The sequence below is a fragment of the Chanos chanos genome, chromosome 9 (genome assembly GCF_902362185.1).
Source record: "Chanos chanos chromosome 9, fChaCha1.1, whole genome shotgun sequence".
NCBI classification, from domain to species: Eukaryota; Metazoa; Chordata; class Actinopteri; order Gonorynchiformes; family Chanidae; genus Chanos; species Chanos chanos.
Window position 1 is genome coordinate 11,388,549 of NC_044503.1, and position 14,453 is coordinate 11,403,001.

General features: G+C 43.0%; 1 protein-coding gene across 1 annotated transcript; it reads left to right on the forward strand.

Annotated features, from left to right (window-relative positions):
• Nucleotides 1-5,179: 5,179 nt before the first annotated feature.
• Nucleotides 5,180-13,483, forward strand: LOC115821361 (proteolipid protein 2-like). Its single transcript, XM_030785187.1, has 5 exons — nt 5,180-5,278; nt 10,318-10,473; nt 10,623-10,721; nt 10,923-11,019; nt 13,464-13,483. Exons 1-5 carry the CDS (start codon nt 5,180-5,182, stop codon nt 13,481-13,483), a joined length of 471 nt encoding a protein of 156 aa, XP_030641047.1.
• Nucleotides 13,484-14,453: the final 970 nt, after the last annotated feature.

Below are 14,453 nucleotides of genomic sequence, written 5' to 3' on the forward strand. Positions count from 1 at the left end.
ATTTAGGAGACCCTTTTTAATTTCAGCAGGAATGTTTTTATAGACAGCACATAAAACATTCAAAGAGATCAGTCTGTAAAGACTTACCTGATTTGCACAGAGCCCTGCATTAGGTGTCCACACACTTTTCGGTCAAACATTATACATAAAAATTATAAATCATAGGGCCCAAAAAAGGAAACAGCAATAACTTAAATGCAAAATATAAATCACATTTATCGTATTAGGGATACTTGGTATTTGTCACGCTTGTGGTGTGGTGCAGGACCCAAGTGCAAGACACGATGGTTGATGGTGACAAACGGAAGACTTTACTTGAACTGAAGATCAAAATACAGTGCAAACTAATAACAAAAACCGATAACAAAAAGGTGCAGCGTAACAGTGTGCAAAATACACAAACAACGATAGACAAAGACAAGGCAAAACACTAGGACTTAAATAGAGGGAGAACAAAACAGGGCAAAACAGGATTGGTAGAAATTAACAAGGTAATAATCAGACAAACGGGAACAGGTGAGGGGCGGAGACAGGCACAGAACAAGAGCACAGAGACATATCAAATTAAAAGTCCAAAACGGAGGTGCAGGTTGTGACAGAGCCCCCCCCTTAAGGGGCGGCTCCCAGACGGCCCAAAAGAAAAACAAAGTCCAGAACAGACCGGGTGGGTGGGGGGGCGCACAGAGGGATGACCGAAGGTGCTGCAGCCGACGGGCCCCCTCTGCGGCCGAGCAGGTGAGGGGTTGGCTGGAACAGATTTTCCAAACCGGCAGAGGAACAGGAACGGAGCAAACTCTTCAAAACAGCCTCGACGTCGGCTAGAGGGCTGAGCTGGGTCGGGGAAAGGACCTCGGGAACAGGACAGGGCGTCAGCATGGGAGCTGACCAGGACAGGGCGTCAGCATGGGAGCTGACCAGGACAGGGCGTCAGCATGGGAGCTGACCAGGACAGGGCGTCAGCATGGGAGCTGACCAGGACAGGGCGTCAGCATGGGAGCTGACCAGGACAGGGCGTCAGCATGGGAGCTGACCTGCACAGGGCGTCAGCATGGGAGCTGACCTGCACAGGGCGTCAGCATGGGAGCTGACCTGGGCCGGGAAAGCGGCCTCGAGAACAGGGCAGGACAGCGCATTCCTCGCGCTGGGCAGCGCACTCTCCGTGGTGCGCCAGGCAGCGCATTCCTCGCGCTGGGCAGCGCACCCTCCATGGTGCGCCGGGCAGCGCACCCTCCATGGTGCGCCGGGCAGCGCATTCCTCGCGCTGGGCAGCGCACTCTCCATGGTGCGCCGGGCAGCGCATTCCTCGCGCTGGGCAGCGCATCCTCTGTGGTGCGCCAGGCAGCGCATTCCTCGCGCTGGGCAGCGCACCCTCCGTGGTGCGCCGGGCAGCGCATTCCTCGCGCTGGGCAGCGCACCCTCCGTGGTGCGCCGGGCAGCGCATTCCTCGCGCTGGGCAGCGCACCCTCCGTGGTGCGCCGGGCAGCGCATTCCTCGCGCTGGGCAGCGCACCCTCCGTGGTGCGCCGGGCAGCGCATTCCTCGCGCTGGGCAGCGCACCCTCCGTGGTGCGCCGGGCAGCGCATTCCTCGCGCTGGGCAGCGCACCCTCCGTGGTGCGCCGGGCAGCGCATTCCTCGCGCTGGGCAGCGCACCCTCCGTGGTGCGCCGGGCAGCGCATTCCTCGCGCTGGGCAGCGCACCCTCCGTGGTGCGCCGGGCAGCGCATTCCTCGTGCTGGGCAGCACACCCTCCATGGTGCGCCGGGCAGCGCATTCCTCGCGCTGGGCAGCACACCCTCCATGGAGCCTTCGGAGACACTGTTTGAAGGGGATTCAGGGTGGCAGAGACAGGAGACCCAGGAGCGGACACAGCCCTAGAGATGGTTGGGCCCAGCACCACAGTCCATGTGGTGCCTGGGTCTAGGGCTGGGAGCCCCCCCCCAAAAAATTCCCCCCCCGGGTTAGGGGCTGGAGAACCTACCGAGAGAGGGAGCCCCGCCGCACCCAGGTCAGGAGCTGGAACCGTCTCTGCCCGGGAGACAGGAGTGTCTTGCTGGGTCCTTGTTGGGTCTATCGTTCTGTCACGCTTGTGGTGTGGTGCAGGACCCAAGTGCAAGACACGATGGTTGATGGTGACAAACGGAAGACTTTACTTGAACTGAAGATCAAAATACAGTGCAAACTAATAACAAAAACCGATAACAAAAAGGTGCAGCGTAACAGTGTGCAAAATACACAAACAACGATAGACAAAGACAAGGCAAAACACTAGGACTTAAATAGAGGGAGAACAAAACAGGGCAAAACAGGATTGGTAGAAATTAACAAGGTAATAATCAGACAAACGGGAACAGGTGAGGGGCGGAGACAGGCACAGAACAAGAGCACAGAGACATATCAAATTAAAAGTCCAAAACGGAGGTGCAGGTTGTGACAGTATTGTCCATTACAGCCAGAGCCATCAGTGAGATACTGAACCCTAAATGAGAAAGTGCCCCTCCTACGTACGTTTTTGGATGGAGTCACTGATCTGGACAAAGACTTCAGACTCAGCAGGCCAACCTTGCAAAATTTGATTGGGATGATGACCGCCAACGACCATGCGTGCTCTGGCTGGGGACTTGAGCTAGAGGTCCTTGTGTACCTCTTTTGGCTCATGGGTGCTACCTCTTACCGAGTCGTCTCCCGTGCATTTGACATCCCATGGACCACTGTCCACAACATCATACAAAGAACAACAAAAAAGATCCTGAGGCTGAGGATAAAAATTATTTCACTCACTAATTTCACATAATTTCACAGAAAGACCCACGAAGTGCGAAGGAATGGATCCGCGACCCATTTGTGAATATCCCAGGTGAATCGTCCATGTCCGCGCAGGAAGAGGATCAACTACTTAAGGCTGCAAATGACAGTGGCCTTAGAATAATGTTTGAGAGAACATCTCTGCCGACCTTCTGGATAAAAATCAAGGCTGAATATCCTGAGATAGCCACAAAAGCACTGAAAACGTTGCTTCCATTTCCAACAACCTATCTCTGCGAAGCAGGGTTTTCCGCAATGACGGCAACAAAAACAAAATTACAAAGTGGATTGGACATAAGGAGCACACTTCGGGAATCACTGTCTCCCATCACCCCTAGAAGGGACCGTCTTGTTGCCGGGAAACAAGCTCAGGGCTCCCACTGATTCAGCGACATGGTGAGTTGCAGTGTTTTTATTACATGGTCATTTGAGAAAAATATGCATTTTATGTTTCTACAATATCGCTACGTTGGTGTTGCGATCTAGAATTTATATAGGGATTGTAATAATTGTTATAGTTCAAAATATGCAAGAGTCTTTCATTTTGTTTTCTCTTTTATGTTGTTGACAGTTCATTGGTTGTTTTGCTGGCTCCGTTAGTCTTTGGAACGTTAAGATCATGTCATGTGATGTTGCAAGCGAGAAAATTTGAGTAACAACGTAACTGTCAGTCAGTTAAAAAAAAAAGTCACTATCAGTTTGTGTGAGGAGAAGCGTACCTGTGCAGAAAAAGTGTAGTGAATGTTAGAGAGAAGTTTCGTGTATTAAAAGAAAAATGCTGAACCGGAGCAATAAAATTGCCAAAAGAGAGAACGTCTGGATCTTTTCTTCAAGGAGGTAATATATATCTATATATCTTTATATATATCTAATATTAGACCCACTTAAACTAAAATGTTATTAAAATGTGGCTGTACTAAACTCACAGGCCTAATCAGTATTCCGGTCGTGTCATGTCGTGTCGTATTTATAGAATTATCCAGGTGCGTTTTTTTATTTTTTTCATCTGAGGATTCCAGGGCCTTCTCTTAATACCTTGAAGGCCCTTACAGTTCGCCACTGCTGAGAACTGATAGCATTTTAGTTGGCAAAAGCACAATTAATATTAATAAGATCTTGCAGGACAGTCCAGAATAATTCAGGTTATGAATTCAGGTGCACCAGCACTGGCAAATGGAAAAAATGCATCCATACATTTTAACACTCGAAATGAGGGAAATAATGATTCTAACTATATACTCTCCCATAATGAAGACGGTGCAGATGAAACTTACCCACATCTGCTACAACTTCACTTCAATCTGGCTGACAAGTAGGCAAATCTGTTGAGTCGGCTATGAATGCGTCTTGACCTATAAATATGATCACGTGTGAAAAAACATTGAATTGAAACATATCGGCCATAAAATGATAGATGACAGGCAAAACTGTAAGAAAAGAACATCACAATCTTAATCAAAAAATGAACAGGCTACTCACTCTCAGAGGGGACTGATTGTGTTGATGGTTCCCCTGCCGTGGCGACAGCAGCTGCATCTTCTTTGCCACTCCCCAAAAACTTCTTGAGAGCATGTGTCATATTTGATTGCAACATAGTAACGAATTAAGTTCTTAAGTGCAAATGTCCAGAACAACAAAGCAACATCTTAATGTGACACCTGTTGTTTTGCAGAATGGAATGAAGCAACTAATGGTTCCACCCTTTGGCCACTGCCTGAGCACATTTTACATCACATGATGAACTGATTCTCGCGGTTCTCGCGTGGTTCTAATTTGCACAGACACTGACGTCAGTGGTTCCAACTTTTGGACCAAGTTTGGGGAGCCTAGTCGGTGCCAGCTTTTTGGCACCGGGACCAGTGATTATTCAGTGGAAGTGCATGGCCCTGGTTCTAGATTAGGCCCGGCAACAAGGCAGTGGAAAAGGGGCAAATGTAAGGCCAATTCACTGCAAACTGAATCTTGGTTAGAAAGAAAACAGACACTGACAACTGTTAAATGTGCTCTACATTTAATAAGCAAATGAATACATAAAAGACTCCAACTCTGTTGTGTGCTTCTCTCTCTTAACTTTACCAAAGGCTCAAACGCTTACAACTCTCAGTGTCACAGCTTAACAGTCTAGGTACAACACATACATTGCCACAACAACCGCTTACGTTTTTTCGCTTTCGGTTTCACTTTTCTTCGGTGACATCTTGAAATGTGTTAAGTTCGCTGTTGTTTGATGTTGTTGACTGTGTCCCTGTAAAACATTACTTTTTCGTTTACAAACCTAGTAGACTTAATAGACATTTTAAATTTATTCACCAGTTTTAGTGCGCTATATTAGTAAAAGAGGGTAAAATGCACACCGTTGAAATTGAAAAGACTGCAGAATGGCTGACATCACAGAGACAACTCCTGCAGCCAACTGCATGACGAGTTTAGAGAGTTACGTGCGGACTCGAAAAGGAGCTGTTCTTGCTGCAGAAATAGTAAGTCATACAACTGCCTTTGGGAGACACAAGCTGCAACTTCAGCAAATACAAGACCATGCCAATAGTAATCCTAATGTATCAAAAAGCTTAGGTTTTGTTCACTTCTGTGCAGTGTTAATTTTGGCAGGTGATTATGATTTAGTCTTAGATGTAGTCTTTTGACTAAACTCCATATTTGTTTTTGTCATATTTTAGTCATTTAATCAGTATTAGTTTTAGTCTACTTTTAATCAACAAAAACTATACAAGTTTTAGTCAAATGAGGTTTGTGGTATTTTTCCCACCGATTTTGCACCCACATTGTTTGCAATGTGTTTTATTTTCTGTTGTATTATAGCTAAAATGTGTCCACAAATTTGCCCTTTTTCTTCTTCCGAGAGCAGCCATGATTTGAGATGGCGAGTTGATGTTAGTTACAATGTTTAACGCTCAATTTTCAGAGGAGGGGGGATATTGGTGGAGCACGCACTACCAGTATGTATCAACCAATCATAAGCATGCAATACATGGCTGTGCATATCTAGCTAACTGTGTGCATGCGCAGCATTGGATGAAAAAATATAGGCCTATGGTAGCTAAATTGCTTGTCCATTCGTCTGTCTCTGCCATTATTGTCTCATTATTATTCATCAACTAAAATGGTAATATATTTTGTGACAGTTATTATTTTCATTTTTATTTAGTTTTCATCTTCTTTTGGTTTTGAAAAAGGTCACTGACAAACATTTTTCGTCACAGTTTCGTCGATGATATTAACTCTGCTTCGGTGAAAGTTCTCTCTCCACTCTGTGCAGAATTCGTACATAGCCTACTTTGTGGTCTCAGTGTATTGACATGGCCTTTCTACAGCGTATTAATTGTGGTCATAGACACAGAAAGACTGATTTAACCTCAAGCAGGGCATGTGGTCACAGACCTCTCACTCGCAAAATGCAAGGGGCGTACCACAAAATTCTGTAAATATGATGAGGGTTATTTGCAGATCGTTTTTCGGTAACTGGCACATTGGAACCCCGTCCACAGTGTGTAATTAGTGCGGAAGTACTTGCTAATGACAGCATGAAACCCTGCAGATTAAAGCGACACTTGGACACCCCAAAATAAAAGACAAACCCATTGACTTCATTAAAAGAAAATGTGATACACTTGATCATCAATGATCCACTCTAACTAAACACACAACCATGTCTAGTCAGTTTCTCGAGGCTTCGTATGTCGTCTCTCAACGTATTGCAAAACCTGGAAGCTACATACTATAGCCGAGACACTGATTTTGCCTGCAGCACAAGATACATGCAGAATCATGCTTGGGGAAAGTGCTGCCACTGAACTCAGTGCCATTCTGCGTTCGCACCTCAGTTTCTGCTTTTACACACTATACATACCACATACAACAATACGATATGAAGTTCAATGGAAAAACAACCAACATAATCCTTAGCTCACCAAGGATTTTACTTGTCCCACCTACTGCTTTCATTCTCAGTTTATGAACTGGCTCCAGCCACAGCTGATTCCAGAGTCAGCTGTCTCAGACGGCTTAGATAAGAGATCACTGACTTCCAGCATGTTAAAATAAATTACAGTGCTCCTTTTCTTAAAAGGATATAACTTGGAAAACAAATATAAAACTGACGGATAAAATAAACAATTCTTCTTTAGAAAAATAGACATGTATACAACATTTGAATAAATTACAAGACTCCTTTTCAAAAGGGAATAAGCTTGAACACCAAAAATGAAATTTCGCCCTACACATTTCGTTCTGGGGGCCTGGTTGCAAAAACAGCAAGCAGATTTGGCTATCCTGTTGTTCGCCTGTCACCTAGCTCAAAAGTTTGAATCCTTAAATGGGCTAGTGGTCTATCTGCCCTGACCAGAGCCATTGAGAGTTTTTTCTACCTGTCTGGCTCTGACTAAGTTCATGTATTATGTAAACAACAACTCATGTTGATGTAGACACAAATGGTTGCCCATACATCTTTTAATCATAGACATGTTTTCATGCTACATGTAGCCTTTAGCCTCCAATAGAACGCCTAAGATGCCATGAATTTACATTTAATTTAGATTCCATTTCCTCAGGATATCGTGTTATTTTGTTTGTTTTCTCAAGATCTCGACTTATGTCATCATGAAATAATGAAACTTTGTTTTCCCAAGATAACGACAATTCATTTGAGATCCCGAGAAAGCAACTGTTTTCCTGTAATAACAAAATAATAGTCAAGTGGCCTGTGCTTTGCTGCATTGTTCAGTGTAACCAATTACATATCTTCCCAAGCAAGACATAAGGCCATTTCAGCAGCCATCAAGCCTTAATTGAAGACAAATGTGATGCGCTGATCAACGTACTCCTGGTCCTCAGAGATTGTTACTCTGAATGGCATCCCACACTGGACAGGCCACCTCAATGACCTATTAATTCATCATCACAGGAAAACAGTGTATCGTTTTCCCAAGATATCGAATGGATTATGTGATTATCATGGGAAAACAACGGTTTGTTATTTCGTGTTAATGACAGAAATAATTTGAGATCGAGAAAACAAAGAAAAAAAATAAACACGTTATCACAAGAAAACAGAATCAAAATTAAAATGTAAACTGATGGCATAACCTCCGCCATCTTGGTCAGACTTTTTTTTTGGTTACTTCTGCCTCACTAGAGAATGTCACATACCAAACACATCACACGCTGAACTGATTGGTTTTTTATTTGCATAAAGTTTGGGATTCGCCATCTCAATTTCGCTTGCACCGCCAGATTTGCTCCAATTTCCCCCCAATCAGAGTGAATTTCGCCCCCATACAACTGAATGAGAGCAAAGCAAAATTTGCAGTTTTGGAAGTGTACCATCAGAAAAACATGCCTGCATTGATAAAAGGAATTGACAACCTGATTCCCATCCTCATTCCAAGGTTTAATTAGCCAGCTGTGTCCATGCAGATCTGCCATGATCATAGAGAGTGACTGACAGGAGCTGAACAGCAGTGTATCATAGTCAAAGCCTTATCAACCTCTGTAGCTCTAAAGACACTCTCTGCCATAAGGAGAGTTAAGCCTGTTTACCTACACTAACATTAAGAATCAAGATCCTTTATTGCCATGCGTGACAAGTACAATGGAATGCTTACTCCCCACTCCCCACAGTATCACTTCTAAACAAATTCTAAACACCAAGTACAAGATAAGTAAAATAAAAGCGTAAGTAAGTACCTAATAAGTACGATAAAATACAGTAAAAGTACAATAGAAAGTGACTAAGAGTTAGGTGGCTAAGTGTGAGGTTTTGACAGACCAAGACCCAATCGCAGACCCACTGGGTAGAATAAGATTTATTAAAAAAAAGCAAAATCAGGAGCCAATCTCAGAAACAGTGTCCAGTCCAAGGTCTAAACCAGGAATCCAGAGAGCAAACAAATCCGAATCGTTATTCAAAAGATTGGTCAAAACCAGAGATCCACAAGGCAAGCAAATCCAAAACGTAACGCAAAAACAGGTCCAGGTAAACACGATCAAACTCACAAATCACAGAGGGCAACTTTCACAGACAGGAAACAGTCACAATATGACAAAGAACAGACACCAGCACAGGACTTAAATACACAGAACAATTATCTTCAAGGGCAGGCGATTGGTGGAACACAATAAGGCAATAATAGACATCAGGTGAGGGGCGGGGACAGGAGAACACAGGAACAAACAGAAGCACATGGCAATACAAGACACAAACAAAGGCACACGGCAACACAATTCTCAGAATGGCCAGCAGGGCGGCCAAAAGACAAAGTCCTGACAGGAGTACTGACAGCTAAGTAGGCGTTATAACACTGGCAGGTGGTGCAAAAAAATGTAGTAAAGTGACCAAGTGCAGTACAGTGATAATAATAGCATAGTAACTAGCAACAACAAGGTGGTAATGGCATGAAATGTGATATTGAAGCAACAATATAATGAAAAGGTATAATAATAAATGATGATGATAAAGTGACCAGTGCAGTATAATGATAAATGATAAAGTGACCAGAGCAGTACAGTACAGTGAGAGTGCCCACATGCTATGTAGCCGAGTTCCCAGAGCAATTATAAGTGCAGTAAGTGAGCGATTAACAGTTGGGTAGAAACTGTTCTTGAACCTGCTTGTCCCGGTACTAATGCTGCGGTACCAGCCCCCGGACCGCAGGGGGGAGAATAGTTGATGACCAGGGTGACAGTGATCCTGTATGATGGAGCTGGCTTTGTTCCAACACCTGGTCAGAAAAATCTCCTCAGGGGATGGAAGTGCACACCAGCGATCTTTTCCGCCATCCTCGTGACCCTCTGGATGACTTTCCTGTCCTGTGCAGTGGTACTGCCATACCACACAATGAAACCACCCGTGTCACTGTGTGGTATGTGCTCTCTATGGTGCCACGGTCAAAGTTCACGAGCCATAATGTGCTTATGCCACATTTCCTAAGGCACTGTAAGGGGTAGAGGCATTGGTGTGCCTTCTTGACCTCTGTGTTGTGAGTCCATGCTAGGTTGTCGGGGATCTTTAGGGTCCATGAAATGGAAGTAACTGACGATTTCCATGGGTGTCCCATTTTTGCTGGTGGGGGAGTGGGTCCTTTGGTGGTTCCTGAAGTCCATGATGAGCTTCTTAGTCCTGCTGACGTTCAGTGCAAGGCTGTTGTCCTTGCACCACCATGTCAGCTGGGACACCTCATCTCTGTGCTCTGCTTCGTCATCGTTGCTCATCAGGCCAATAACGATGTGGTGTCGTCTGCAAACTCGACGATCCAGTTGCTGCTGTGTATGGCTGTACAGTCATGTGTGAACAGAGAGTGCAGCCGTGGGCTGAGGCAGCAGCCTTGCCGCACTCTGGTGCTGAGGACCAGAGTGGATGATGTCTTGTGATTTAGAAAAATCAGTTTTACCTGTGTTGTGATGAGTTGTGTGAGGTGATACCGTCTGTTTGCTACATCTTGCGTAATAGGAGTAACTTTCTTTTTTCCTTCTTCCCTGTTCTGTCTCCGCTGTGAATCATCAGCTTATCAGCTTCGTCATTCTCATCTGCTATGGGGCATCACGGTATGGAGGCTACTTGGCAGTGGCTATCTGCGAGATGGTCTTTGCCATCATCTTCTTCGTTGTGTTCATGAACGAGCTCGACAAGGAATTCCAGGGCGTCAACTGGATTTGGAGTGTAAGTAAAACTGACTCTTGCTTGGAACATACACACACGTACTCTCACACTCTTACATGCTATTTTGGGTCAAACAAAAAGAACAGTAGACACATACACATACACATACACATACACACGTGCTCGCATTTACTGGCCCTCCCCATCAGGACCTGATCCGTGCCGGTATTGGTGCAGCTCTGTACCTCATCACTTCTCTGATCTGTGTTATTGGTGGAGCAGGGGACGGTGCTCGCATTGCTGGTGGGGTGAGTTAAAATCAAACACACCCTTCAAACAGAGACCATCGCACAATTATACAGCACCTTGTTCACAACATAATAACGTCAAGAGTAATGTCAACCATTGACTCGACAGTAGACTGACAACTTCTTGCATAGGCAGAATAACACTTCAGTGTTGGGATAGCATTTGATTTCTGTATTCATTACTCTCTTACTATTGATTAGGTGTTTGGCTTGCTGGCTGGGATCCTGTTTGCATACGATGCTTACACTATCTTCTTGGACATTAAGAGCAGCAGACAGCACACTGCAGCCCCTACAGGTAAAGCAAACACGCACAGGGCCAGTGTATAGAAATGTTTAATATTCTGCTTCTTCGTTTGTTAATGTTTTTTTTATAACTTGTCTAAATGCATGCCTGACTTAAAGATATGGTATAAACATGAACTATTTCCAGGGAAACATTGGTCACAGAGATAGAAATGTACCATTTTCATCCATTGTTTTTCTTTCATTTGTTTTTTTGGTTCAGATGACAGAGTGTGATGCTGGTGACACTCCACAAACATGATGAGAAGCACAACAAAAACACGTCACAAAGAGACAACTCCGTTAGGACATGAAGTGAAGATCAGTTGGTTATATTATTTAAGGGACTGGTGTAAATTAAGGGATCAGTGAGACAAAGACTGAGGCCTTCTTGGTAAAATGCTGTATATTCCATGACACCTGCTAATACACTACTGAGAGGTTGTAGGGACAGACAGATTGAATGTTAGCAGTTGTGGACAGATGTCATTTGGTGGTTTGATCTGCTTTTTGCATTGTTGTCACAAGTTTTATAGAGGGCCACTCTAGCTCTGCCTTTTAGCTGTAGAAGATAAGAAGGATAAGGCTACCATTGTTATCTTTAAAAATAAATTACAAAAGAAAAAAAAGAAAGAATGGACCTCATTATATATGTGTAGGGATACTGTAAAGAAATTTCAAACCCCTTTGGTTAGTCCAAATGTGTGGTCCTGAAAAGTAAGGGAAAGATAAAAATTCTCAGCTGGTCCTATAGCAGATTTTTGGTAAAATAGTTAGACATTGTTTTGGTTGCATGGTCCGTTTCAATGGTAAAGCTCAGGCATAATAGGCAGTTGTAATTGAATTAATGTTTGACGGTTAGTTTTTTGACTTTATACTTTACAGCTACAGTACCATGAGGAGATGGCTTAATTAGTTATTTAAACCATAAAACATGTTAAAGCTCTGTTACCATAGTAACCCATTACCTCAGAAGACATTCTGCTAACCTTAGCTTGGTGTGGAACCAATAACTTTGCTGTTTTAGGTCTTGCATTGAGATAGGATGGTGATGGCTTAGCCATAACAATGAACCAGAATTGATTCTAATTTTTTTTTTTAATATCTGAATCATTGAAATTAATCCCGTAATCATGTGGCATTCTTTCCTTGAGTCTCTTCTTTGGTAATGAAAGATCTGCAAGAATAAACAAGTAATTTTGAAGAACCACCTATTTGAAATTTTAATCATGATGCCTAAATCCACACAGTACATTCATATTTTTGACTGACAGAAGAAACATACAAGTTATGGTACAATTTACACATTCAGGAAAAGCCCTAAGCTTTCATATATGATAAGTCCATTTTGGGAGCAAGTACACCATGGACACTCGACTATGAAACCTTGTATTAAAACCCAACAATAATATATTTCAAGGGATATTTTATTTTATTCTAATCTTCTAAAATTATGAAGTTGGGAACAGGTAGTCGATCAGCTACAGTGTATCAGTACTGCAACATTGTCAAATTTCTTTGTAGGTCTCAATGCCATTCTATACCATTTTGCCCCAAAATCCTGTTTTTTCTCCTGTTTACCTTATCCATGAATTATTTGTGTCTTGAAATGAGACCTTGGTCCTGTCAACTTTGTCCCCTCATTAGCTATTTTGCTGAAATAATTTATAGAAATGTTATCTTTTGTCATTCTCTACTGAACTCTTATAGAGAAGATACATAAAAAGTCTCTCATCAGACTCTCTTACTGAAACTGGTACCTGAGCTATGTAAGGCTGTAGTGTTTTTCAAATATTATACACTCAGGACATTTCTCTCTTTTTTTTCCTGTTTTGTTTAGATCATATTTGAGGATTGGAATCATTTGTGTCAGTGCGTTTGTCCATGTAAGGAAAAAAAGTAATTTTGCAGTGTTGTATTACATTGTTAAATTCTAATACGTGTTGCTTTTTGTTTTTGTGGGGTGGTTTCCCCTTTGTAATACGCAATAAATAAGTACAGTGTTCGTGTGCAGTTTCTGTGTGTATATCAATGCCAAAATCTGCTCTCCCCTTTAAAACACATAGAATGCCACAAGACAGTATTAACTCCATTTGAACAACTCCCCATGTTGTGTTACCAGCAGAATATTTAATGCACAGAAACACCGATAGATCCCTGATACCCCCACCTGTATGCATAGACATATACAAACACACACACACACACACATATCCACCCTAAAGTAAATCCCTTGTAGAGGCACCATTGAGGGTTCTGCAATAGGGCTGTAACACATTGGTACATCTGGATTTGAGGAATTTAGTTAGTTCTTCAATGAGTATTTTGTGTGTAATGTATTTGTGTTGCATAGATGGTAGCACTGTTCAAGTCTGGTCACAGATGCTCAGTGGGATTCAAAACAGGGTTTAGACTGTGCCTCTCAAACAGTTTTTCTGTTGTTCGGTTGTTCTGTAGTTCTTCCCAGTATTGTTTAAGTATGTTTGAGGTTGCTGACATATGGAACACACATTTTTTTTACCATTATAAAGTCATTTGCACACTGAAGTAGAATCTCCTCAGATGTTTGCCTACATCTGCCAACACTCATTGCTCCCTCTACTCCTAGAATGTTCAAGTCACGACTGCCAATCTCATAGTACAAATACTGCCACTACCAGTCCACTGGTTTATGGGAATTGTATTAGACTAATTCACCGCATGCTTTTCTTCTTCTTCACCATGTTCTTCTGGCACACTACAGTATGTCTCTTTTCAGGAGAATCTACAGTATGGGCACTGCTCCACACAAGTTGCTCTTGTGAAGAACAGAGATACTTGGCTGTCCCATCTCAGACTTAACAATATCATTTTATTAGGGTCGTCAATGACTCCTCGTTCAACCCCCAAAACAAGATTATTTAACTGACCACGGGTAGATTTCCATCAAGTTTCGTTCTGATTTCACAAATTTTCATTTCATATCGATGTGTTATAGAGTAAGGTAAGTAGATGAATAACAAGCCATTTCGTCTGAATTGGCTAAGGGGGGGGGGATAAATACTAAGAGGCTGGATAAATACTAAGCATTTGCATGTGAACGTATGACCATAACGGGGAAACTGTTCTCAGATTAGGACAAAAGTAAAAACGATAAACCATTAACTAACATGTTGTATGCAGCGCCATCTTCTGGACTGTCATTTGAAGGGCAATGTCTACATTAAAGTGCACAATTATTAACAAACCTTATATATTCTCATTGATTCTTTTTTTTTTTTTTCTTGAGATGCAATCTGTGTTAAACTCCACGATTTCGTCGAGAAAAATGTCTTGTGAATGCCTTTACAACAACTGTGTAATTCCACTGACTGTCTTAACCGAACAAAACTGATGTTTAACATGGAAAATGTACCAATCACACGCACTTGGTACTTCAGTGTCTGTTAAAACAAACAAGACTGTCAG